Below are 27176 nucleotides of genomic sequence, written 5' to 3' on the forward strand. Positions count from 1 at the left end.
TGAAGGGATTCGAAAGGTTAGACGTAGAGAAGATGTTTCCACTTGTGGGGATGTCCAAAACTAGGGGCCAGAAATATAAGATAGTCACTAATAAATCCAACAAGGAATTCAGGAGAAACTTATTTACTCAGAGAGTGGTGAGAATGTGGATCTCGCTACCACATGGAGTGATTGAGGCAAATAGCATAGATGCATTTAAGGGGAAGCTAGATAAGCACATGAGGGAGAAAGGAATAGAAAGATATGTTGATAGAGTTAGATGAAGTAAGGTGGGAGGAGGCTAGTGTGGAGCATCAACACCGGCATGGACCTGTTGGGCCAAATGGTCTGTTCCTGTGCGATACATTTTACGTAATTCCATGTAATTCTTCGATTGGCCTCTGGAATCTTTTACATCCACCTCAGAGAGAAAGCAGGGCCTTGGTTTAGAGCCTCCAACAGTGCAGCACTCCCTCAGTACGGCATTGAAGTACAACCACTGACAGCGCCTTTGAGAGAACCATACAAAACAACAGTAGGTACTCTCAGGAGAATCGCACGCCAGAAAAAAGTCAGCGTCATTAGGAGAACCATATGCAACAACAGACAAGCCCTCAAAGAAAACCATGTCCCAGTGTCTTCTGGAGAATCACACTCCCGTATAACTCAGTGCCTTCAGAACCATATTCCAGCAAGAGTCAGCGCCCTCTGGAGAACCATATCCCAGCAAGAGTCAGCACCCTCTGGAGAATCATATCCCAGCAAGAGTCAGCGCCCTCTGGAGAATCATATCCCAGCAAGAGTCAGCACCCTCTGGAGAACCATATCCCAGCAAGAGTCAGCACCCTCTGGAGAATCATATCCCAGCAAGAGTCAGCACCCTCTGGAGAACCATATCCCAGCAAGAGTCAGCACCCTCTGGAGAACCATATTCCAGCAAGAGTCAGCGCCCTCTGGAGAACCATATCCCAGCAAGAGTCAGCACCCTCTGGAGAATCATATCCCAGCAAGAGTCAGCGCCCTCTGGAGAATCATATCCCAGCAAGAGTCAGCACCCTCTGGAGAACCATATCCCAGCAAGAGTCAGCACCCTCTGGAGAACCATATCCCAGCAAGAGTCAGCACCCTCTGGAAAACCATATCCCAGCAAGAGTCAGCATCCTCTGGAGAACCATATCCCAGCAAGAGTCAGCACCCTCTGGAGAATCATATCCCAGCAAGAGTCAGCACCCTCTGGAGAACCATATCCCAGCAAGAGTCAGCACCCTCTGGAGAACCATATCCCAGCAAGAGTCAGCGCCCTCTGGAAAACCATATCCCAGCAAGAGTCAGCGCCCTCTGGAGAACCATATCCCAGCAAGAGTCAGCACCCTCTGGAAAACCATATCCCAGCAAGAGTCAGCATCCTCTGGAGAACCATATCCCAGCAAGAGTCAGCACCCTCTGGAGAACCATATCCCAGCAAGAGTCAGCACCCTCTGGAGAACCATATCCCAGCAAGAGTCAGCACCCTCTGGAGAACCATATCCCAGCAAGAGTCAGCGCCCTCTGGAAAACCATATCCCAGCAAGAGTCAGCACCCTCTGGAGAATCATAACCCAGCAAGAGTCAGCACCCTCTGGAGAACCATATCCCAGCAAGAGTCAGCACCCTCTGGAGAATCATATCCCAGCAAGAGTCAGCACCCTCTGGAGAACCATATCCCAGCAAGAGTCAGCACCCTCTGGAGAACCATATTCCAGCAAGAGTCAGCGCCCTCTGGAGAATCATATCCCAGCAAGAGTCAGCACCCTCTGGAGAATCATATCCCAGCAAGAGTCAGCGCCCTCTGGAGAATCATATCCCAGCAAGAGTCAGCACCCTCTGGAAAACCATATCCCAGCAAGAGTCAGCATCCTCTGGAGAACCATAACCCAGCAAGAGTCAGCACCCTCTGGAGAATCATATCCCAGCAAGAGTCAGCACCCTCTGGAGAACCATATCCCAGCAAGAGTCAGCACCCTCTGGAGAACCATATCCCAGCAAGAGTCAGCACCCTCTGGAGAATCATATCCCAGCAAGAGTCAGCACCCTCTGGAGAACCATATCCCAGCAAGAGTCAGCACCCTCTGGAGAACCATATCCCAGCAAGAGTCAGCGCCCTCTGGAAAACCATATCCCAGCAAGAGTCAGCACCCTCTGGAGAATCATAACCCAGCAAGAGTCAGCACCCTCTGGAAAACCATATCCCAGCAAGAGTCAGCACCCTCTGGAGAATCATATCCCAGCAAGAGTCAGCACCCTCTGGAGAATCATATCCCAGCAAGAGTCAGCACCCTCTGGAGAACCATATCCCAGCAAGAGTCAGCACCCTCTGGAGAATCATATCTCAGCAAGAGTCAGCACCCTCTGGAAAACCATATCCCAGCAAGAGTCAGCACCCTCTGGAGAATCATATCCCAGCAAGAGTCAGCACCCTCTGGAAAATCATACCCCAGTAAGAGTCAGCACCCTCTGGAGAATCATATCCCAGCAAGAGTCAGCACCCTCTGGAAAACCATATCCCAGCAAGAGTTAGATGGTATGATTTGTTTTCAGCAGGCTGTATTTTCTGTCAAAATTGATGATGACAAAATGTACAGTATCTGTTGGATTTTGAAAGAGCAATTGTCAATTCCCACTTTCTGCCAGGCTTGACTATAATTGCAGACTTCCCTGCTCTGCTACAACACGTAGACACCATAGAACACAGAAGAGGCTTCAATCACTTAATGAGAAATGGTTGGAATTGAATAACATTTTATTTTCTATTATGTTATATTATTTTTCAGACGTTTACTTTCACGTTCAGTTTTTCGGGTGCTCCCAGCTGAGCTGTGAATATTGAACAAATCGGTGGGGTAAGGTTGTCTATTATGTCTTTCACTTACACCAAAAACATTGCCACAAATGTCAAGTTACATCCAACACATTCACCCCCGAGGATGCCTATGTAGCGTTGATGCATTTTTCTCTTATCCTGTTTTCTCTGTCTGTCTTTCCCCGTTTCTGTATTTCCCTTTTGCTCTTCACACCTGTGTAGCTGTGGAATTTGCGAGTATTTTCTCTTGTTCTCCAGTGACAGAGACCAAGAGCTGGCTGCAGAGGCAGGGCTATCCCAAAATTCTTTGCTGTCATGACAGCACTCTTAAAACTCAGGAAACAACAGTTATAATAGAGGGTTTCTCTGGCTTTCTCTCACTCATCAGCGAGCATTTGACATAGTCTTCACACACAGGAGATCAGGATCCTCAGGTGAAAAAGAGAGAGAGAGGAGGGAGATTACAACGTCCTATATGAGTCTCCTGCCCAATTCAAGACATTTGTTTGGCCTCTGTATCAGGATTATAGTTGACTTCAAATAAAAGCCAAAGGGATTTTCTTTAAGGTGCTGTACTTTAAAATACATGGGGGTTTCATTTACAAATTTATACTTATGATTGCAACCAAGTTTGCTGGAAGATTGCCAATAAAACATCGCTTTTCTCAAACCCAGCAGTGACAGTAGTGAGGCAAACAACTTAAAGGAGACAAAGGGACGCCTGCTGCATCTTCAAGTAATCAAAAAAAATGGGCGTTGGCAAAATAAAAGAATAACTTCCTTTAAACGCTGTATTAATCATCGCAAGATTGGATTTATCCAAATTATAGAGAAAAGGTGCTGTATAATTGAAGTTAAAGACTTCATTCCTGATGCAGACTATGTGTATATTTTGTTTCTTGAACAAAATTGCTATATTCTGGGTGATATTCTCTGTGCATTTTATTAGTACTTAAGTCACGGGTGTGGTAATAATTAAGAAATTATTCATAAAGTATGGGAGACATCAAAGCAAATGACAGGTTGAAGAAATGCAATTTCTCCAGCAGCAGACATCAGAAGGTAAATCTATTTGGTAGAAATGAAATGCAACTCTATAAATAATAATGTTTATGGGGTACATTGATTAAAAAAAGATAAGAGGAAAAAAAAAAGATAAAGGGGATAATGTTTTGAACACCACAATTAAAAGCAGCTGGGAGCCATGTGTGAAATATAACAGTACATGCCTGCAGGGAAGGAAGTAAGATATTGAATGATTACGTTTAGGAAAGTTGTAATATGTGCTGGCGTTATGTTAGTGATCTGGGTTACTTTTCCTGGAACGTGGGTTACCATGGAATTTTATATATGAAATAAGGAACTATCAGCAGGTGGCTTCCAGTTTTAATTTGCAGGTGGGATTGTTCAGTCTTAGATGGCGATTTCAAAATGCTTAACACCGAATTCTAAATTAGATTCAGGTGACTTCTTGCTTTAAACTTAGATTGGAGAGGGGGGAAATCTCAAAACACTTTCAATATGACTCCCATATAACTCAACCTCATGCGTTCCTTGCCACATGTGTGGTCTGGTTGGCGGTGGTGGTTTATGATTGGTGCAATTTGACATCTACCAGTCACATGGTTTAAAACCACTCAACATTCATTTGTGGCTCAATTAAAATCTAAAAGACCCAATTATGTTTAATTTCTTTTAATGAATCTGGTGTAAATAGAATAAATCTCAACGTGGGATAGTTTCTGAATTATGCCTAGTCCTCGTAATCCTGGTAAACCATAGGGTTAGTGATGTTACTCGATTATTGTCATTAGTGGACCTGAACTTTTACATCACTGCATTTCATGTAGACGTAGGATTTATTTCTTAGACTGGTCATTGGCCCTGAATTTGCTGGAGCGGGGCATCTCGCGGCATGCCCCATTAGTTAGACTTTTTCCCTCACCCTTCAGCTCGAAACATTTTTGCGCTGCAATTTGGTGGAAGTGCGAGCTGATAATGGTGCGGTGAGGGCAACGAGTCATCTGGGACCCTAGTGAATGACGGGATCAACAGTCTATCTTCTTACTCAATGAGATTTAAGGATGGAGAAAGAAACAGAAAGATTGGATTAAGAGAGAGAGAAAAAAAGAGAGAGAAAAGAAAAGTAAGAAAAAAATTAAAAAATGTAAAATTTTAAATTTTAAAAATCTCTAACAACAATTTACTAGCTGTAGGACTGAGACCCCACAGTGTACCATTTCTGGGCCGGAGAGGTTGTGTGGCATTGCAGGAACATAAATCTCGACATTAAAAAGGTATTAAAGCTGTTAAGTACCAGCTCTAACTTTCTGGCGACGAGTTTAATTGGTAATTAATGTGCAAATGCAGCAATTTCTTGAAACTCACTGAGCGGTTGAGGGGGAGCTGCCATTTTTGCAAGGCTAATGGCAGAGCAGCGCAAATCATCCAGCAACTTGTAGCGATTCATGCGTATCTCTTCCTCGCCACGAGTTGCTGGACAACTTGCACATTAAACATGCGTTTTAAACTAGCCGTTACTTTGGCAGTAAGTTCTGGCCCAATATGTGTCTGTCCCCTTCCTACCATCTGGTAAATGAAAATGAGTGAGAATGTTTGATAATTAATATCAATAATGTGTTTGGCTTTAATCCCTCAAATTTAGGAACTTTTATTTTAACCACTGTATAAAAGACTTTGCTCACTCCTGGTCAGAGTGATTTGCTTTCTGATTTTAAATTGCATTTGGAAACTGTTTAGTTCTGTGGTTTCAGATTCAGACAATTTGTAAAACTTTGAAATACTATCTTTTTTTTCTCTGCAAATCAATGACTGGTGTGCAGGATCCAATGGGCAATTAATGATTCAATTAATTCAAACGTGAATGTGTGTGCATGTGTGTGTATGTATGTATCTGTATATGTGTATACGTAGGAGTGTGTGTATTTGTGTCTGTCCATCTGTCTGTATGTGTGTGTGTATATATATATGTGTGTATGTATATATATAAATATTGGTAGCTTTATCGACACAACTTTTTCATCTTCACTTTGTGCTAAACTGAGGTGGCAACCCCACCCCTGCTGGTTCAATGTTAGTTAATTAGAGTTATGTCCGTTATTGCAAACATGCATGTGCCAAGACAAAGTGAATATATGGAGGATACTTAATGACAAGAGGCTGGATACAGAGTTATACCATGAGTGACAATGATTAAAGAACATAAGAACATAAGAAATAGGAGCAGGAGTAGGCCTTCCGGCCCCTCGAGCCTGCTGCACCATTCAATAAGATCATGGCTGATCTTTGACCTTAACTTCACTTTCCCGCCCAATCCCCATTTCCTTGATTCCCCATGAGTCCAAAAATCTATCAATCTCAGCCTTGAATATACATAACGACTCAGCTTTCACAGCCCTCTGAGGTAGAGAATTCCAAAGATTCACAACCCTCTGAGTGAAAAAATTCCTCCTCATCTCAGTCTTAAATGGCCGACCCCTAGTTCTAGCCAGGGGAAACAACCTCTCAGCATCTACCCCGTCAAGCCCTCTCAGAATCTTAAAAGTTTCAATGAGATCACCTCTCATTCTTCTAAACTCCAGAGAGTATAGGCCCATTCTACTCAATAAATAACTCAAATACCAACAGCACGAGTCGGCTGTGTATGTACTTGTTAGAAGTGTGGTAATCTTTGTATTGAACTGTTTGCCATCAAATATTTCATTTAAATACAAGAATGTGGTATAATTTGGGAAATTTGAAGAAAATATTATTTTCATGAATTTTATTTTATTGTGAAAGCTGTTTCAATATTGCCCATGTCTTATGTGATGGGTGTCTCAAAAACCTTTTGCTCTAACCAGTATTTTCAATTGTAAACAATTTTACAACACCAAGTTATAGTCCAGCAATTTTATTTTAAATTCACAGGCTTTCGGAGGCTTCCTCCTTCCTCAGGTGAACGTTCACCTGAGGAAGGAGGAAGCCTCCGAAAGCTTGTGAATTTAAAATAAAATTGCTGGACTATAACTTGGTGTTGTAAAATTGTTTACAATTGTCAACCCCAGTCCATCACCGGCATCTCCACAGTATTTTCAAGATAGCAGACAATTAAAGTTAGATTTACAGATACATACACCCCCAGCAACAGAATATTTGAATAACTTTCTACAGAGCAACTTTTTGTTTCTACACCATGACACTCTGAATATTAATAAATGTTATTTATTAACATACCAGCTTCAAGCCCGTTTATCAATCAGTAGGACAAATCCCTCACTTCAGTCCCAGCCTGAACTTGCCGATTTTAAAACATATTTCTGTTCACTGTTTTCATGCAGTGACTTAGGTAGATCTGAGGGCTGAGGGAGAGGTTAGTAAAGTAGTCCCAGTCCCCGCACCTGAATAAATTATGCAAATGAGCAACCACCGATTAACAAAAAATTTACTGCACGAGTGGTATGAATTTAACCGTTGTGCCTGAGCTAGCAAAGAAAATGATCAGCTCCTTCATTTGCATTAAATTCTAGATCTCACCATTGCTTGTATCACTGGAACATTTTGCTAATTTACAGCTGTGCTTTGCAGTGTGAGATCCTGTAGTTTTCGGGAAACAGAGCCACTGCATATGACATGGTTGCCTGCCTCCATATGGGACAGAGACAGCAGGTACCACAGCTGTATCCCTACTACCAGATTACCTTGAATAAGATTGTTTGCATCTATATCTGTTTTCTGCACAATCCATTTATTCCTGTCCCAGCTGATGCATTTATTATTTTGAAACAATTTTATAAAGCTTCATTTTTGTTCATTTACTGTGTTCCAGTTTTCATTATGATCACATTATTCCCCACCCAATACGAGACAGCTCACCTTCAAGCATCCTCCTTCAGCCGGGAGTGTGGGTGAACGGGTCACGGACTCTCTTATGACTGCTGATCCCAGTGCCACTCCATGCTCAGCCGATCGGATGTGGGCTTGCTGCTGGGTGAGACAGACAAAGTCAAGATTTCCCCTTAGGGTGACATATCTGGCTCTTTATGAGGCAACCCACCAGGTGGCCTGGCTGGGAACAGAACAAAACTCAACACAGTCAGCCAGGCAGAAGTGGGACTCTCATCTAAAAGTGCACTCATTCAAAGTAAGACCCTTACCTGGTACATCACCAAGGCTTTCATCTTCTATAGCCTCATGAACTAGTTGTGCTCTTTCAGCGCATACAAAGAGAGATAGCCTGATGACAAGGTTTGTGCTTTTAAAGCATACAATGTATCTAATAAAAAGATTAACATAGTCTGGAACCAGCTACGGCCATTAGCGGTGAACAATGAAGGTGACTCCCTGTTGGTTCATTTGATGATGAGTGACAATATTTTGCATGATCTCCCTCTCTGTCACCCACATTTTCTCCTTCTAAAGACACGTCCCTCCACACCTCCAGCTCCAGGCAGCGGGTTAGGGTGCTCTGGAAGCCAAAGACACTCCTCAACCACGATTTTCTGGCTGCCGATAACAGTCCTCGATCATCATTTGCGTGTGACAAGCCAAAGGTCAAATTGTTGCCTGCCCATACTTGCCCGAGTTGGTTTCACTTAGTGACCCAACATAAAAATGGCAACAGTCAAGCAAATAGCGCAAGTGAGCCATAGCACTCACTGCACTGGGAGTCAAGTACTCGTGCACCAAATTTACTAGGTTGCCCTCTTTTCTCCATTCTATTGCTGAATGGAATCTGGTGTATAGCCATTTCTAAATGCTAATTTATTTAATCAAAGAAGACATTTAAAGTTGCTTATCTCCTTTTCTAGGCCTTTCATGGTGTTCAAGTAAAACAGATTGGTGCAGCACACAACAGCATCAGTGCATTGCACCATACAATGGTAGGTGATGGTATGTTCACGTGTTTCCAATTTCAGCTGTGCCATTAATGGGGATGCGGAGTGACGATTGGAGCACCGGGAAAATTGGAGTGAGAGCCACCTCAGACCACTCTCCCACACCTCATAGCAACTGTTTTCATGACCGGCACTGATAGAGGTCTGAGAACAATCGTTCACCTACCTGCCCTCTTGGCTGCTGATGGTTTGTGGAACAGGGAAGCCTAGAAAGAGGAGAGAGATGGAAATACTTTTCATGCCGTTGTGAGAAGTTGTCTCCCTTGCGACACCCGAGAAGCCAGGTGAACACTTCAGTCCATTTGTACAGTGATGGCTTGACCGGGACAGACAGAGTCTCCCAAATCAAAGGGGAGATGTTTCCATCAGGGTCGTGACTTTAATGGCTCAGCGGGCAAACCCACTCCCATCGCACTGACTTGGGGAGGACATCATCTCTCTCTCGCTCTGTCGGACAATCAGGTGAGCTGCCCCTTAGCAGACAGTAACAGGAGACCTGGACCAGCTATATTTGGATAGCTTAGCTAGGAAAGTGAATTTACATTTATAGAGTTAGTAAGTTGAATCTTTATTATTTTTCCATAACTGAGGAATGAAGGAAATTGACTGATACTGCTGTGAAAACTGTGTATTGTTCATTAATGCATGTTATGTAAAATAAACCAGTGATTGGTTCGATGCTTTCCTTGTCTCGATAGATTGTTTTTCAGTCTACTTTCCATAAAGAGAGGAGAATGCACTTGAGATATTTCAGTACACAGAGCATTGGTTCTCCACTACAATTCCCAGATCATGCTATTTTTTAAACTAGATGTTAGGCAGTAGAAGGTGCATTCCAGATTGTAGGGGACACAAGGTCCATTTACAGGAATGATTGGTGATGCTGAACCAGAGAGAATATCTAGCACAAAAACTCAGAAATTGTTACACTTAGTTAATGTAAATTATTTTTACATTTACAAAACTGAACAGAAATGCATACACTATGAGTACATAAGAACTCCCACATTACATTTTGTGGAAATGCTTAAAGAAGAATTGTGTTCGATTTTCCATCACTGATATCCCTCATGTTGATGAGAATATAATGCTCACTAAGGGGAAAAATAAGGAGAAATCCCTTATGAAATCTGCCACTAAGGACAAGAGTAGCAATATCAAGGGAACACCATCAGCTCCAAGTCACACACCATGTTGACTTGGACATATATCACCATTCCTTTACTGCATCGCCATCTTGGAAATTCCAACCTACCACATTCGGAGCACCATCACCACAAGCACTGCAGCAATTCAAGGAGAAGGTCCACCACCACCTTCTCAGGGCAACTAGGGTTGGACAATAAACACAAGATTGCCAGCGTCACCCACATCACAAGAACAAATTTTTAAAATCAATATTTCCAAAAGAATAAGGCTTGAAGTTTACTTCGTACCTAATATCTACCCTATGGAATGGTAGTTCGGTTTACACTCCAAGTCCCAGCTGCACATTCTTTGTAAAACACCAGGGGCTCGAATTTAGCAGGCCTGCGGGTTCCCAGCGGGTGGTCCTCCGGGAGCGTCGAAAACGCGAACGGCGAAATTAGTGGGTTGCCCACGCGATCGCAGCAGGCAACACACTAATAGGATCCAATTACCTGCTCCTCCGGGGTCCACGGCGCTGGCCTGCGCGTCGGGCGGGCTGCGCATGCGCAGTACGATCTGTCAGCTGGAGGCTCTCTAGTTAAAGGGGCAGTCCTCCACTGACAGATGCTGCAACCAATGGGACAAATTGCAGCATGGAGCAGCCCAGGGGGAAGGCTGCTCCCAGTTTAATGATGCCTCACCCCAGGTATCATCAGATGGGGTGAGGAGGAGGGGGAGGACACAGATCTTCCCCCCGGCGGGCGGGAGGAAGCGGCCTGCCTCTGCCACCAAGAAAGCCTGGCTCGAGGTGGCAGAGGGGGTCACCTGCGCCACCAACATATCGCCCACCTGCATACAGTGCAGGAGGCGCTGCAATGACCGCAGTAGGTCAGCCACAGTGAGAACACGAAGTCTTTCCCCTACACTCCGTCTGCCACAACACTGCCCCCACCCCAAATCTCCTTCGGCACCGCCAACACTATTCTGTCACATCACCCTTCATGCCCACTCACACCCCATCCTCATCTTACCTCCACCTACTCACCTCGCCAGTACTCATCCTGCCACTAACACGCGACCCAATCCTCATACAATCTCATGGCTCCATCCCATACTCACCCTCTCGTGCATCTCCCTCACGGCCAGCCTCACTCAACCTGCCACCACCTGTGCTGCAGCCACAGGGCATGCATCACATATGTGCAGTAGGCAGGGTAAGGCAAACGTCTCGTCAGCATGAAGGGGGTGCACAAGGGTGTCTGAGGGTTTGCATGGGTGTTACCCATATTGAATTTCAGAGCCACAAACAGCACACATTATATTGACACCACCACTGCCATGTCTCCGCGAATCCTGTCCATTGTGTCCAATAATGCCCGCTCCTGGGTATCACTATGAGGACCCACCACTGATGCCACCCATCGTGTTACTGCAGAGTAGGTGCAGGTGTATTTGCAGGGCTCGTCCGCGCAGACAACTGAGAGACATCGGCGGTGTAGCCGGCTGCACCCTGGAAGGATGCGGAGGAGAAGGTGTGGAGGACAGTGGTGACTTTGCCAGCGACAGGTAAGCAGTTGGTGCTGGGGCCAGCCAGGAGCAGCTCGGCATGAAAGAGGCTGCAGATCTCCACGACTACATGTCGAGCGAATCTGCGCCTCCCTGTGCACTGCTGCTTGGAGAGGTCCGGGGAGCTGCGCCTCGGTCTGTGGACCCTGTGGCGAGGGTAGTGCCCTCTGCGACGCGTCTCTCTCTGCGGTAGCCCTCCCTCCTGCTGTGCAGGTGGGCGTGCAACCACACCGTGTTGGGGGGATCCACGTCTCTGCGGCGGACGGCGTGGACTGCGAGGCTGCTGGTGGTGGTCATGCTCTTCGTCCTCCGAGGGTGTCCACACACCACCCATCTGGCAGGTGTTGGTCTGAGGGGTTGTGCAGGGTAGGTGTGTGGGTCCTCGGACTGGGGCTGCGGTTTCGTGTCGGTCTGTCCTCTGGCTTGGCCGGGGGGTGGTGGGGGGCAGGGGTTGCCCTATGTGACGCGGTGGCCTCCTGCGTGGGTGAGGGCGCTCCCCCGTGGAGCGCACCTTGGCACCTGCCACAGGCTGCTGGCTGCAACACGCCTGGTTTGAAGGGTCCTGTTTCCCCCAGTGTGTGAAACTGACTGCTTTGAACGTAAAATCCCACACTTCCTCTTTTGACAGCTGCTTCAGCTCATTAACTGACCACAACGAGCAAGTTAAGTACTCTCAAGTGGAACCCCGCTGGCTTTAATTGCCTGCGGGATTCCCACCAGCGGGGCTTGCGCGCGCAGCCCCGCACGTCAGCGCGGTACCCGGAAGTGGCCGGGATTTCGTCCGAATCCGGTCACGTGATCGGAGATCGGGATTTTCGGGGCCCCCCCGCTGGAAACCCGCAGGTAACCCGACCCTAAAATCGAGCCCCAGAAGTGGACAAGTGCTATAAGCCCATGGATGCTGGGTCAACTGAAATTTTCAAGACTGTGATCGATAGAATTTTGTTCGGTAAGGGTATCAAGGGATATGTAGCAAAGGTGGGTAAATGGAGTTGAGATACAGATCAGCCATGATTGAACTGAATAGTGGAACAGGATCGAAGGGCTGAATGGCCTACTCCTGTTCCTATGTTCCTATGACTGTAGCACTTCCAAAAAATTTTCACTGTGGAGCAAGTTCAGGCTTCTGCAAAGTTTAATAAAAATTAACTTTATCATTTGACTATTTTTATTAAGTAAATGTCCAAGCAGATGTAGACCATGTCAATTAAGACAATCAGTGGCTCATCTTTTGACCTTTCATTTGAAAGTTTGGCCTCAGCATGTTAAATCTTATTACCAAAATTATATTTATAAACAAACTGCGAACTTCCATCACACATGGTGATGTGAAGGCCCATGGCTGAGTCATGAAGGCCCATGGCTGAGTCATGAAGGCCCATGGCTGAGTCATGAAGGCCCATGGCTGAGTCATAAAGGCCCATGGCTTGTAATCAATATCAGTGAAACATTCCCTTTTACAGCAGGGGGCGGGACATAAATTTGATAATAAAAGCCAAGATTTTACACAGGCAGTTTTAATGAAGGACTGATTACTTTTCAGAACTTGAAAAGTTTGCAATTTGTTATTTGGCTCTGCAGACTTATTTTATGGATAGTTTGTATGGAGTGTGCAGTGTCAGTAGTTATGGTGTAATATGGTGTATAACAGTGATGCACATCCCCAGCTGCACCAGTTTAATGAACAAAGCCACTCATGACTGCTGCCTGTGACCCAGATCATGTTTTCCACACAAAGCACCACATAGTTACACCGTCAATGAAAAAGATTCTCTTGTAGTTCTCCAAATTATTGTATTTTTTCAATATTTTAGTGTAAAAATAACTTTGAATTATCATGAGTAGATTGCATTGCAAACAATTTTTAGGCTTAAATATTTTTTAAAAATTGACTTAGATTCAATATTCGGTATTGTGAAATCATTAACTAATTTGAATCTTCATAATTCCAGTTAGTATATGTTGCTAGTGTCCCAAGAGTTAGCAAAAAATGAAACTTCTGTCACAAAACACCATATCATATCAATACACAGCCAACCAAATGTAATATTCATAATTGTTGATCCAATGCTGCTGAGATCAAGTTGTCAGCCTTGGCTCAGTGGTAGCACTCTCGCCTCTAAGTCAGAAGTTTGTGGGTTCAAGTCCCACTCCATAACAGTGATTACATGGCAGCCAACAGTGACTACACTTCAAAAAAGTACTTAATTGGCTGTAAAGTGCATTGGGAAATCCTGAAGTTGTGAAAGGCACTATATAAATTCAAGTCTTTCTTTCTTAAATCCTCCCCTCTAAGTACCTACAGTAAATATTCCCACTGTCTATAATGTGCTGATTGCTGCCTGGCTGACAGGATCCCAACCGTATGTGCAAAACTGATTTTGGGCAATATAAGGCTACTCAATGTAGACACTAATTAAAATAGAAATGAAAGTCCATGAGACCTCTGCGGCATCCTTCTGTCCGGCTGTTCTCTAGCTCTGCTTCCCACATGGGCTCCATTCAATTTCGGGAGTGCATTTGAAGCTCCCGAACATTCCCCTTTCCACCATACAGTTTGGAACGATTCATTTCTGTTAGTACTGTGGTGATACTTCAAGGTCCTCCTGTTCTATAAACTCATTAACACCATGTCTGACTTAGATTCAAATCCTCCCATTTCAATTTGTACAGTTGCACTCACACCTATTAATGACCTTATCAAGTCCTTAACAGCAACAAATCATTTTTTTTTCTGAACTGAATGTTCATCCATTTTTGGAGGAACAGGAATACACGGAGTTGGGCACCAGGATGTAGCAATGGGAAGGAGAAACAAGGGGCACAAAGGATCGGGGGAGAAAGATAGCACTAAAGCAAGTAATAGCGCAGTATTAGGTGGGATCAGACTAAGAGAGAGTGAAAGAAAGTCTAAGACGGGTTTGCAGTGCATGTGTGTAAACGCACGAAGCGCGGTAAACAAGGTTGGTGAGCTGCAGATGCAAATAGCCACATGGGAATATGATGTCGTGGCGATAACAGAGACCTGGCTCAAAAAAGGGCAGGATTGGGTACTAAATATTCCTGGATACAAGGTGTTCAGGAAAGATAGGGAAGGAAAGAAAGGAAGGGGGTGGCAGTATTGATTAAGGAGAATATTACAGTGCTGGAGAGAGAGGATATCCTGGAGAGGTCAAGGACAGAATCTATTTGATTAGAGTTGATAAATAAAAGAGGTGCCATTACACTACTGGGTGTATTCTATAGGCCACCAACTAATGGGAAGGATACAGAGGAGCAAATTAGCAGAGAAATTACAGAGAGGTGCAAAAGCCATAGAGTAGTGATAACTAAGGACTTCAACTATCCTAATATAGACTGGGATAACAATAATAATATAACGAGCACAGAAGGGGAGGAATTTTTGAGATGTGTTCAGGATAACTTTCTTAACCAGTAGGCTTCCGGCCCAACGAGGAAGGAGGCATTGCTGGACTTGGTTCTAGAGAATGAGGTGGGCCAAGTGGAGCAAGTGTCAGTGGGGGAGCATTTAGGGAGCAGCGTTCATAGTATCATAAGGTTTAGAATAGCTATGGAAGAGGACACGGACCACTTTAAAGTAAAAATATTCAATTGGAGGAGGGCCAATTTCAATGGGATGAGAACAGATCTGGCCTGCGTAAATTGGAATCAAAGATTGGCAGGCAATGGGCGGTCTTTAAGGAGGAGATGGTTCGGGTACAGTCCAGGCACATTCCCACGAGGCAGAAAGGCAGGGCAACTAAAGCCAGAGCACCCTGGATGACAAAAGAAATAATGAGTAAGATGAAATGGAAAAAAGGGGCGTATGACAGATGTCAGGTTGATAACACAAGTGAGAACCAGGCAGAATATAGAAAGTTCAGAGGGGAAGTGAGGTATGAGAATAGACTGGTGGCCAACATAAAAGGGAATCCAAAAGTCTTCTACAGGCATGTAAACAGTAAATGGGTAGTAAGAGGAGGGGTGGGGCCGATTGGCGACCATAAAGGAGATCTACTCATGGAAGCAGAGGGGATGGCTGAGGTGCTGAATGAGTACTTTACATCTGTCTTTACCAAGGAAGAAGTTGCTGCCAGAGTCTCAGTAAAGGAAGATATAGTTAAGATACTGAATGGGCTAAAAATTGATAAAGGCTAGCTGTAGTTAAAGTAGATAAGTCACCCGGTGCATCCTAGGTTGCTGAGGGAAGTAAGGGTAGAAATTGCGGAGGTACTGGCCATAATCTTGCAAACATCCGTAGATACAGGGGTGGTGCCAGAGAACTGGAGAATTGCAAATGTTACACCGTTGTTCAAAAAAGGGTGTAAGGATAAACCCAGCAACTATAGGCCCGTCAGTTTAACCTCAGTGGTGGGGAAACTTTTAGAAACGATAATCCGGGACAGAATTAACAGTCACTTGGACGAGGGTGGTTAAACATAGAAAATAGGAGCAGGAGTAGGCCATTTGGCCCCTCGAGCCTGCTCCGGCATTTAATATGATTATGGCTGATCCTCTATCTCAATACCATATTCCCGCTCTCTCCCCATACCCCTTGATGCCTTTTGTGTCTAGAAATCTATCCAGCTCCTTCTTAAATATATTCAGTGACTTGGCCTCCACAGCCTTCTGTGGTAGAGAATTCCACAGGTTCACCACCCTCTGAGTGAGGAAATTTCTCCTCATCTCAGTCCTAAATGTCCTACCCTATATCCTGAGACTGATACCCCTCGTTCTGGATCCCCTAGCCAGGGGAAAGGTGGTTTGATTAGGGAAAGCAAGCACGAAATTGTTAAAGGCAAATCGTATTAAAATAACCTCATAGAGTTTTTTGATGAGGTAACAGAGAGGGTAGATGAGACCAATGCAGTTGATGTGGTGTATATGGACTTTCAAAAGGAGTTTGATAAAGTGCCGCACAGTAGGCTTATCATCAAGATTGTGGCCCGTGGAATAAAGGGGGCAGTAGAAACATGGATACAGAATTGGCTAAGGGACAGGAAGCAGAGAGTAATGGTGAACGGTGTTTTTCGGACTGGAGGGTTGTCTACAGTGGTGTTCCCCAGGGATCAGAGATGGGACCACTGCTTTTCTTGGTACATATTAATGACTTGAACTTGGGTGTACAGGGCACAATTTCAAAATTTGCAGATGACACAAAACTTGGAAGGGTATAGACAGGCTGGTGGCATGGGCGGACACGTGGCAGATGAAATTTAACGCAGAAAAATGTGAAGTGATACATTTTGGTAGGAAGAACGAGGAGAGGCAATATAAACTAGAGGGCACAACTCTAAAAGGGGTACAGGAACAGAGAGATCTGGTGCGCAAATCGTTGAAGGTGGCAGGGCAGGTTGATAAAGTGGTTAAAAAAGCATACGGGATCCTGGGCTTTATAAATAGAGGCATAGAATACAAATGTAAGGAATCTTACAACACTAGGTTATAGTCCAACAATTTTATTTTAAAATCACAAGCTTTCGGAGATTATCTCCTTCGTCAGGTGATTATCTCCTTCGTCAGGTGAGTCACCTGACGAAGGAGATAATCTCCGAAAGCTTGTGATTTTAAAATAAAATTGTTGGACTATAACCTGGTGTTGTAAGATTGCTTACATTTGTCCACCCCAGTCCATCACTGGCATCTCCACATCATGGAATACAAAAGTATGGAAGTCATGATGAAAACAATGGTTCGGCCACAACTCGAGTATTGTGTCCGGTTCTGGGCACCGCACTTCAGGAAAGATGTGAAGGCCTTAGAAAGGATGCAGAAGAGATTTACTAGAATGATTCCAGGGATGAGGGACTTTAGTTATGTGGATAGACTGGAGAAGCTGGGGTTGTTCCCCTTGGAACAGAGAAGGTTCCGAGGAGATTTGATAGAGGTATTCAAAATCATGAATGGTATAGACAGAGTAGATAGAGAGAAACTGTTCCCATTGGCGGAAGGGTCATGAACCAGAGGTCATAGATTTAAGGAAAAACTTTTTTACACAGCGAGTGGTTAGGATCTGGAATGCACTGCCCGAGAGGGTGGTGGAGGCAGATTCAATCATGGCCTTCAAAAGGGAACTGGATAAGTATTTGAAAGGAAAAAATTTGCAGGGCTATGGGGAAAGGGCGGGGGAGAGGGACTAGCTGGATTGCTCTTGCATAGAGCAGGCGCGGACTCGATGGGCCGAATGGCCTCCTTCCGTGCTGTAACCTTTCTATGATTCTATGAGTATTTTCAACCTACATTACATTACTTTTTACTCCTATATTTTCACTAAAGTTGGTATACAGAGGAAAACCTGGCCCTACATGTGATAAATAAAATTTTCAACAGATTGCAAATAAAACATTTAAAATTTGTTTCATGCTATATTTTCTAATTGCTAAATCTCACATCTGAATGCTTATGGTGCTCATACTACATTTCTCTGTGTGTCATTTTTAGGCAGGCATTAACCTATTTATTTTAAATGGGTGAATGCTGACCAAAAACTGCACAAAAGAATCTTATGAGCAACTTATGAGTTCATATTTAAATTTCGACAATCAGAAAATATACCCTTCTAAGCAGCGGGGGTAATTTTAACTTTGGGCGATGGTGTATAGCGGGCGATATCGTTATATGTCCAGCCCAATTTCCCCTTGCACTGACTTCAAAGGAAAGAAAAATCAGGTGTGGTGTATAATGGGCAGCCAATTCAATACTGCCCGTTTCACATCATTGCCAAAAGTTAAAATCACCACCAACATGTGTAGAATGGTATGAAGTATAGTGCATGAAAACCAAAATAAGATTGTTATTAACTAGAGCACACTGCAGGATGGAGAAGGAAGGGATATGAAGTATGGGAAATTTGGAAATTAAAAGGAGCTGGCATGACTAACAAAGTGGTGGTGTCGGCTTGATGGGTCAAACGGCATAATCCATGATGTACTTGGAATACACTCCTCAGTCCATGGTTTTTATTTAACAAGCACTGCCCCTCTTCCCCTGATGAGGAAAAAGATGAAATGTAACTGGCTAGATGTTCTCAAAGCATGGCAACATGTGGTTCAGAAAGTTTGGCAGCAGTTATAGTTTGTGAATAAGCTATCGAAATGTGTCAGTTATAACTGAGAGTTCAACATTGACAGCAGTGGCTGGTACATTCTAATAAAAGCTGTTTAAAATTCACATCCTTAACACTCACATTTTACCCAACTGCGTGTGAATGTACAGACTCAGTGCTGAAATAGGCCTTGATTAAAGTACCGAGCTGTCACCTTGTCTTTTCCCCAGCTCTCAGTTCGTCCACTCATTCCAGGGTAGAACTGCGCATCCATATACTAAAACCACATTGTAAAACCATGTAATGTTAAATTCAAGAAACTGGAATGATGATAAAAATCCCAAAGAATTTGAATGCAGCTATTTGATTAGTGGCATCGTATCATCCATCCAAGATGGTGTCAACTTATTGCTACAGTACATCGTTACAGACTCTGCTGTATGATTCATTACAGTCCTAAGTCATGTTAAGATTGCATTCAATTAGCTTGATTTCACCCAAGCATTCTTTGGTTTATGGCAATTAAATGTTTGGAATGAACTCTTACAAAGGCTCTGTTCAGATACTGGTGGAACTGTGCCACTGTAGGCTGGTCTGGTTAGCAAAAGAAAATGGAAGGTTCTCCCCAATAAAGCAGGTCTCAGTATGTTTTCTGAATTTTAGTCAAAACCACCAGACTGCATAATGACAGGACTTAAACAAGCAAGTGGGACTCTGTAAACCATGTACAAAAAGCATGGAAACCCTTCTTTTGTAGAAAACCATTCTTACTGAATATAGAGCAACATCAAGGGTCCAAAAGAAACAAAAGAGGAAACAATCAATGAGCAGTCTTAAATCTTTAAAATGCATAGATGCAACCAAAATATGCCCAGATATTCATAATTAAGTATAACTGTGGCAGTTAAACTAATTATTTGCTGCTTTTTATAGTAAACATAATAACCCCCCTGCAAACTGCAAAACGTATCTGCGCTTGTTAGTCGAGTATCAAGTATCTGAAGTGCAGACAGCAAGGATGCATTGGTCAAACTTAGTTGAGAAATAAAAAGACAAATCTCAATTTCATAACCGAAATCTATAGAGAGAAACTAGCAATTACTAACAAGGGTGTGTTATATAAAGGATATTGACTTCTTTGGCATAATGACAGCATTGGGTTCATCCTGTTCCAAATGGCTGAGCATAGCAAAGTGCCAGTAGATGTTTAGTCATCTAACTTGAAAATGCAAATTTGTTTGGCCAAGATCACTCTGATTAAACATAACAAAATGCAAATATTAACATGGGCAAAGCAGATTAGCTTGATATCTGCTCAGCTAATCGTATTCAGATAGTGCTCAGAGAAAAAAAGCTTTTGGATGAAAAAGGTTTTCTCATATATTAACCCCAAACATACTGCAGAAGTTTTCAGCAAAATTACATTTTTGAGCTATCATGAGGTTAGGATCATGTCTATTCTTCAGGCTGATCCTACTTTTTCCTTAATTTTTTTTGTTATGCATGCCCCTTTGTGAAAGCCAGGATTTGGGAAATTTTCAGCAGGTCTCGCATTAGTTTCAAAATGGTTTCTCTTTACATTTTGGTTTAGAAGCCACACCCACTGCATTTGTGCGTGTTTTTTTATCAACTGCTAATTCTGATCCAGTAATTAGGGCATGCTCGACTTCGCCTCTAATTGTGCCTCATCTTTCATTCTTGTACTCAACAGTGCGACATTATATAGTCTCACAGCTCCCGAAATGTGGGAGAGACTTGCCTGTGCTGCTCACTGCTCTGGAAGTTCAGGAGTCAAAGGGTTAAAGAAACAGTATAATGGGGAGCAATTCCAAGAATTTGGCATTTCCTCATAAACTCCACAAAAGCAATATCTTGGTTTAATCTAATAAACAGTTTACAAAGTGAAAAGCAGATAAATTTGTCAGGAAAGAAGTCTTCAGCTCCATTAGAACAGTTACTGAACAGATTGTAAAATGGCTCCAAAAGTTTAAGTTAATTGAACAGCAAAGGGCACTTTAATTAAAATGTTGTCAAATAGGATTGCATTAAATCACAGCACATAGAGGAACTTTAAACAAGCCAAGTTTATTTAGCAACTACAAATTCTAGTTTTAAAGATTTGGACTATTAATGGAATAGCATTCAAAGTACAGCCGAGGGAAACTCTGCCAAGTTAAATCAGTTGCACTATTACACAGAATGTTATTTATTGTAGCACATTATACATTCAAATGAGAAAGGTGGAGAAGCCTGTTAACCTTGGTAATATTAATGAGTTTGATGGATCCTCATAATCAGAGCAGTTAGTTTAAACAGGGGATGTGAAAGCCACATAATTAATCTGGTTAGTGATCTTCATAAGCAAACATTTCAAAAACTATCTATGAATACTTGTACAGCAAGGACCAACTTTTAAAGTGCTGCTAGATGTGCAATGAACACTTCCTTCTAAAGTATTCCTGAATGTTAAATACATGCAATGGAAAAAAATGCTTCAATCATAAGAAATTCTTGAGACAATGAGAGGAAGGTTTGATCCCTATCTGTTAGAAGCATCCTATACATAGCAGAAAGATCTCCTCTGGTCACTATATAGTGGTGATATCATATACATAGAAGGGAGATATCTTCTGGTCATTATATGGTGGCGATATCATATATAGAGGGGAGATTTCTTCCAGTACCGTTTACCACTAACAGCAATGGTTTACAGTTATAGACCCGTGCCTCAATATGGGAGGCTCTGTACATCTATAGACCTGTACATCACTATAGGAGTTTCTGTACATCTATAGACTTGTGCATCACTATAGGAGCTTCAGTACATCTATAGACCTGTGCATCACTATAGGAGCTTCTGTACATCTATAGACCTGTGCATCACTATAGGAGGCTCTGCACATCCATAAACCTGTGCATCACGATAGGAGGCTCTGTACATCTATAGACCTGTGCATCACTATAGGAGCTTCTGTACATCTATAGACTTGTGCCTCGCTATAGGAGTTTCTGTACAGCTTCAGACATGTGCATCACTATAGGAGGCTCTGTACAGCGATAGATCCCAGCCCTACCAACACAGCTTTTGCTTGCCTTTCTCTCTTTTATTCCATTGTACTCAGACCCATGATGGCTGATCTCTCAAAAAAAAATTGATGCTGGCTCTTTGCAGACAAGTGATTTGGTTACAATTTGCCACCAGTGCTTAAAATAAAAGGCACCAATAATAATAATAATCATAAAGTTGTAGCTGTTATTAAAATAAGTTCACGGTTGTGCTCCACACTGAAGGTCACCCTCTAACAGGGTGAACATTAGAAACATTGGTGCTCTACATTCTGTTATGAGCTCTCTGTCAGCAATAGCCACAGGATATCTGCCACAGAAATTCCAACAGGACACTCATTCAGCAGAGGTACCAATTGGGCAGGCTGCGATCCTAATGCTATTCTGCCCTGTAAAGACACTTTTAAATCTAGCAACGTTCTGTGATGCATGCATGACTTCACCCGCTTGGTTGTTTATAGTTTGATCTCAATGGGTTTTAACATGTGTTCTTTAAATGTGGCTTTCGAACAACATAATGTCTTGCTGTAAATTAAAGGACTCATGCATTTCAACAAAAGTATAGAAAATGCTGCGCATACTATGATTATCGGGCCTATTCTGCAGAATTATTTTGCTCTTTGAAGTATCATTTATCTAAAGTAAGTTCTCAAGAACCACAAATTTGAAGCACTGGCTTAAAGATTATTCAAATAACGTTTAACCAAGAAGTAAACATGAAAGAAATTCCTTAGCAGCCAAGTAGGACTTTGCAAAAACAATTCTCCTTCAAGTAGTTTGCATTTGATTGCAAATGTCCAAGTTTGGAGCGGCTGCAATAGAATACCAATCAAGGACACTTCTCCTCCTTTATTTTAATTTTTTTTAAATAAATCCCTCCCCGTCTTTTTTCAATGATTTTTTTCTCCTCTTCATGCCACCCAGCACCATCAAAGATGGGAGAATGGGCAGTGACCTGTTCCCAGGCCTTTGCCAAAGTGCTCCATAGCCAGCTGCTAGGAGGAGGCTCACTAACTGGAAAATAATTACGACATAACTGTAAAAAAAAACTGAAAGCAAAGATGGCTGTTGTGGATTACAGGCTACGAAACATTTGTACCGTAGTTAACTCATTTGCTACGATGATAACTGGGGGAAAAAAATCAGTTTCTCAGAGTGGCCACATCGGCACTAGCAGGACAGAGAACATGGATCAAAGCATTGTCAGGGTATTGCCTGTGACCCATATAGACAGATGCAGCTTTCTGCTTTTAACCATATTTATGTATTTATGTTTTATGAGGTGCTCCCACAGGCATAGAGCTCGAATCTGCAATTCTCCTACCTAATATTTGTCCAATATTGACAGCTCTGATTAAAAACCATGCATTATCACTCAGGATCAAAGTGTCTTTCAGCATCGGTATGCCGTCCCATCTCGATCTGCCACATTTTTGATGAAATTTCCACACATTGTTTGTGACTTTGCACCAACAACTTCATTTTCAGTCCCGATGGTTAAGCCACACAGACCGGAAGGTCTCAGGTTCAGTTCTGGGTCGATGCTGAGTTACCTGATCTCAGACAGGGATTTGGAGGCAATTAAGCCAATATAATTAGCCCCAGTGCTCCTGGGCCAGGGAGAGATTGGTCATCCAGGATTCCCCGTCATGATTCAATGAAGGACTTTTGAAGTGTAGTCAATGTTGCAATGTAGGAAACGTGGCAGTCAATTTGCACACAGCAAGCTCCCATTAACAGCAATAAGATAAATGATCAGATCATTTTTTTTAGGGATTAATGTTTGAGGGATTAATGTTGGCCAGGACACTAGGAGAACGCCGCTGTTCTTCTTAGAATAGTATTGTGGGATATTTTACGTCCACCTGAGAGGGCCTCAGTTTAACATCTCATTCAAAAGATGGCACTTCCACCACTCGCTCAGTTCTGCACTGGAGTGTCAGCCTAGATTATACACTCAACCCACAACCTTATGACTCAGAGACAAGAGTGCTAACGCTGAGCCACAACGGACACAATGACCCTTACTGGAAAATATGGAGGTGTTGATATCAGATGAGGACATGGTTGGCCTTGGATACGATGCCCCCCAACATAGTTGAATAGTTTCCTGATACTTGAACGTGGATTCTTTGTTGCTTCCTGTTCTACCTACATAAATCAGGCACCCAGGAGTGGAAAATGGGTGAGAATTCCATTCCATTCTGCCCAATTCATCAAGTGCCTACCACAAAGAGGCAGGAGCTCCATTTTAATATCCATTAGGAAACAGAAGTCCTGAATGCCATTTTCCAAAGTTCAGGCGTGAGGAATGTCATTTTTTTTTTATTCGTTCATGGGATGTGGGCATCACCGGCGAGGCCAGCATTTATTGCCCATCCCTAATTGCCCTTGAGAAGGTGGTGGTGAGCCGCCTTCTTGAACCGCTGCAGTCCATGTGGTGAAGGTTCTCCCACAGTGCTGTTAGGAAGGGAGTTCCAGGAGTTCCAGGATTTTGACCCAGCGACGATGAAGGAATGGCGATATATTTCCAAGTCAGGATGGTGTGTGACTTGGAGGGGAACTTGCAGGTGGTGTTGTTCCCATGTACCTGCTGCCCTTGTCCTTCTAGGTGGTAGAGGTCAAGGGTTTGGGAGGGGTTATCAAAGAAGCCTTGGCCACAGTGCGCCGGTGGTGAAGGGAGTGAATGTTTAGGGTGGTGGATGGGGTGCCAATCAAGCGGGCTGCTTTGTCCTGGATGGTGTCAAGCTTCTTGAGTGTTGTTGGAGCTGCACTCATCCAGGCAAGTGAAGAGTATTCCATCACACTCCTGACTTGTGCCTTGTAGATGGTGGAAAGGCTTTGGGGAGTCAGGAGGTGAGTCACTCGCCGCAGAATACCCAGCCTCTGACCTATTCTTGTAGCCACAGTATTTATATGGCTGGTCCAGATAAGTTTCTGGTCAATGGTGAACCCCAGGATGTTGATGGTGGGGGATTCAGAGATGGTAATGCGGTTGAATGTCAAGGGGAGGTGGTTAGACTCTCTCTTGTTGGAGATGGTCATTGCCTGGCACTTGTCTGGCGCGAATGTTACTTGCCACTTATCAGCCCAAGCTTGGACGTTGTCCAGGTCTTGCTGCATGCAGGCTCGGACTGCTTCATTATCTGAGGGATTATGAATGGAACTGAACACTGTGCAATCATCAGCGAACATCCCCATTTCTGACCTTATGATGGAGGGAAGGTCATTGATGAAGCAGCTGAAGATGGTTGGGCCTAGGACACTGCCCTGAGGAACTCCTGCAGCAATGTCCTGGGCCTGAGATGATTGGCCTCCAACAACCACTACCATCTTCCTTTGTGCTAGGTATGACTCCAGCCACTGCAGAGTTCTCCCCCTGATTCCCATTGGCCTCAATTTTACTAGGGCTCCTTGGTGCCACACTCGGTCAAATGCTGCCTTGATGTCAAGGGCAGTCACTCTCACCTCACCTCTGGAATTCAGCTCTTTTGTTCATGTTTGGACCAAGGCTGTGATGAGGTCTGGAGCCGAGTGGTCCTGGCGGAACCCAAACTGAGCATCGGTGAGCAGGTTATTGGTGAGTAAGTGCTGCTTGATAGCACTGTCGACAACACCTTCCATCACTTTGGTGATGATTGCTGATGGGGTAGTAATTGGCCAGACTGAATTTGTCCTGATTTTTGTGGAAAGGACATGCCTGGGCAATTTTCCACATTGTCGGGTAGATGCCAGTGTTAAAGCTGTACTGGAACAGTTTGGCTGGAGGCGCGGCTAGTTCTGGAGCACAAGCCTTCAGCACTACAGCTGGGATGTTGTCGGGGCCCATAGCCTTTGCTGTATCCAGTGCATTCAGCCGTTTCTTGATATCATGTGGAGTGAATTGAATTGGCTGAAGACTGGCTTCTGTGATGGTGGGGATATCGGGAGGAGGCCGAGATGGAACATCCACTCGGCACTTCCGGCTGAAGATGGTTGCAAACCCTTCAGCCTTGTCTTTTGCACTCACGTGCTGGACTCCGCCATCATTGAGGATAGGGATGTTTACAGAGCCTCCTCCTCCTGTTAGTTGTTTAATTGTCCACCACCATTCACGACTGGATGTGGCAGGCCTGCAGAGCTTGGATCCGATCCGATGGTTGTGGAATCGCTTAGCTCTGTCTATAGCATGTTGCTTCCGCTGTTTAGCATGCATGTAGTCCTGAGTTGTAGTTTCACCAGGTTGGCACCTCATTTTTAGGTACGCCTGGTGCTGCTCCTCGCATGCTCTTCTACACTCCTCATTGAACTAGGGTTGATCCCCTGGCTTGTTGGTAATGGTAGAGTGAGGAATATGCCGGGCCATGAGGTTACAGATTGTGCTGGAATACAACCAGAGGGCGCCAAAATGAAATGGGCATCCAACGTTGCTCGAGATTCAGCTGTGACGGTATCCAGTTTAAAGGGCACAGGTAAGTAAATTACATCTGCAATTTTTCAGTAATTTCTTGACTTATGGTGTTGGTGCCATGAAGTAGGATAGAGGGACACCCTTGACACAGGCACCTCATCAGCATCACCTCCACTTCAGTCGCCATTAAATGGGGACGGGTACTGGGCTGCAGCATTACTTGCCTGCAGACCGATGTCCTTCTTATTCCCTTCCCACTTCAGCATTGGCAAAGGCTGCTGAAGAGGTAAGATGCCTTCTGAGCCTTTCCAAAGGCTTTCAGAATTTTTGTCCCCCATGTTCTGACATGCTCCTTAAATTGTCACCTTTTTAGATTTCACAGACGTGCAATTCACCGCTACCACCTGTCGCGTGCTCCCTGCACCTTTCTAAATCTGTACCTGAAGGTATGCAGATAGAAAGCTGGATGCCAACAGCACACTTCAATTTGAATCAATCTCAAACCAGTAACTAGCCATTTGGGTCTAAACTGTGGCAATAGAGGAAAATCTAGGCTTCAGTGTCTTGGCTCATGCACAAAGAATATGCACTTGGACAAAGGTACGAGAGGTCTAATGATGCCCATGGAACCATAGCCCTCAGCCTGTTCAGGAAACAGAGTGCCTCAATCCTGTGATGTACCCTATGGGCCCCTTGCATCATAAAAGCTGAAAGCATCAGTGGCCTTTCTTGCCACTAGGAGTAAATTGCAGATGGTGGATTATCTCATGGTGCACATTTCTCATTATGTTTAAAAACAAAAGCCTTGACTTTCAAAATTGCTGAACCCCAACTTCTGATCTGAATTGGGATTCCTTCATACAACAAGGAACAGCTTTGGATTTTCACATGTTAGAACCAGCCAAAATTCAAATATCAGCAAATGAGGAATATCTTATGTAAGTATCTTATTTAGAACTCGTCAAAATCAGAGAAAGAATTGGCATATATCCCAAATGACTACACAGCAATGAATTGTCAAGACTTCTCTTGAACCACTAAATCTCAAGCGTTCACTGTATTCTGTTACAAATGTAATCATATTCTTTGAGAGATTACAGGGCCTTATTTTGCAGTGTGCAATAATTTTAGCAAAATATAGCTATGAGTAAAAAGAGGTGTAGTATCAGGAGAAAGCATTAAAGGACTATTTATCTGTGTTTTAGCACAACTCTATGTATTCCTAGCCCTCCAAAAAAAGTTAGCAAAAAATGAGGAAAAAGAAAT

At 43.7% G+C, this 27176-nt stretch overlaps 1 protein-coding gene across 6 annotated transcripts in view; it reads right to left on the reverse strand.

Annotated features, from left to right (window-relative positions):
• satb2 (SATB homeobox 2) overlaps positions 1 to 27176 on the reverse strand; it is a 141198-nt gene that overhangs the window by 17528 nt on the left and 96494 nt on the right. For 4 of the 6 annotated variants that reach the window (XM_067987802.1, XM_067987803.1, XM_067987800.1 and 1 more), the window contains one exon: positions 7694 to 7804. In XM_067987802.1, coding sequence (XP_067843903.1) covers positions 7694 to 7804 — 111 coding nt within the window. Of the gene's footprint in view, positions 1 to 7054; positions 7180 to 7693; positions 7805 to 27176 lie in introns of all 6 variants that reach the window. The other 2 variants (XM_067987805.1, XM_067987801.1) reach the window with 2 other exon arrangements.

This window comes from Heptranchias perlo, chromosome 7 (assembly GCF_035084215.1).
Source record: "Heptranchias perlo isolate sHepPer1 chromosome 7, sHepPer1.hap1, whole genome shotgun sequence".
NCBI classification, from domain to species: Eukaryota; Metazoa; Chordata; class Chondrichthyes; order Hexanchiformes; family Hexanchidae; genus Heptranchias; species Heptranchias perlo.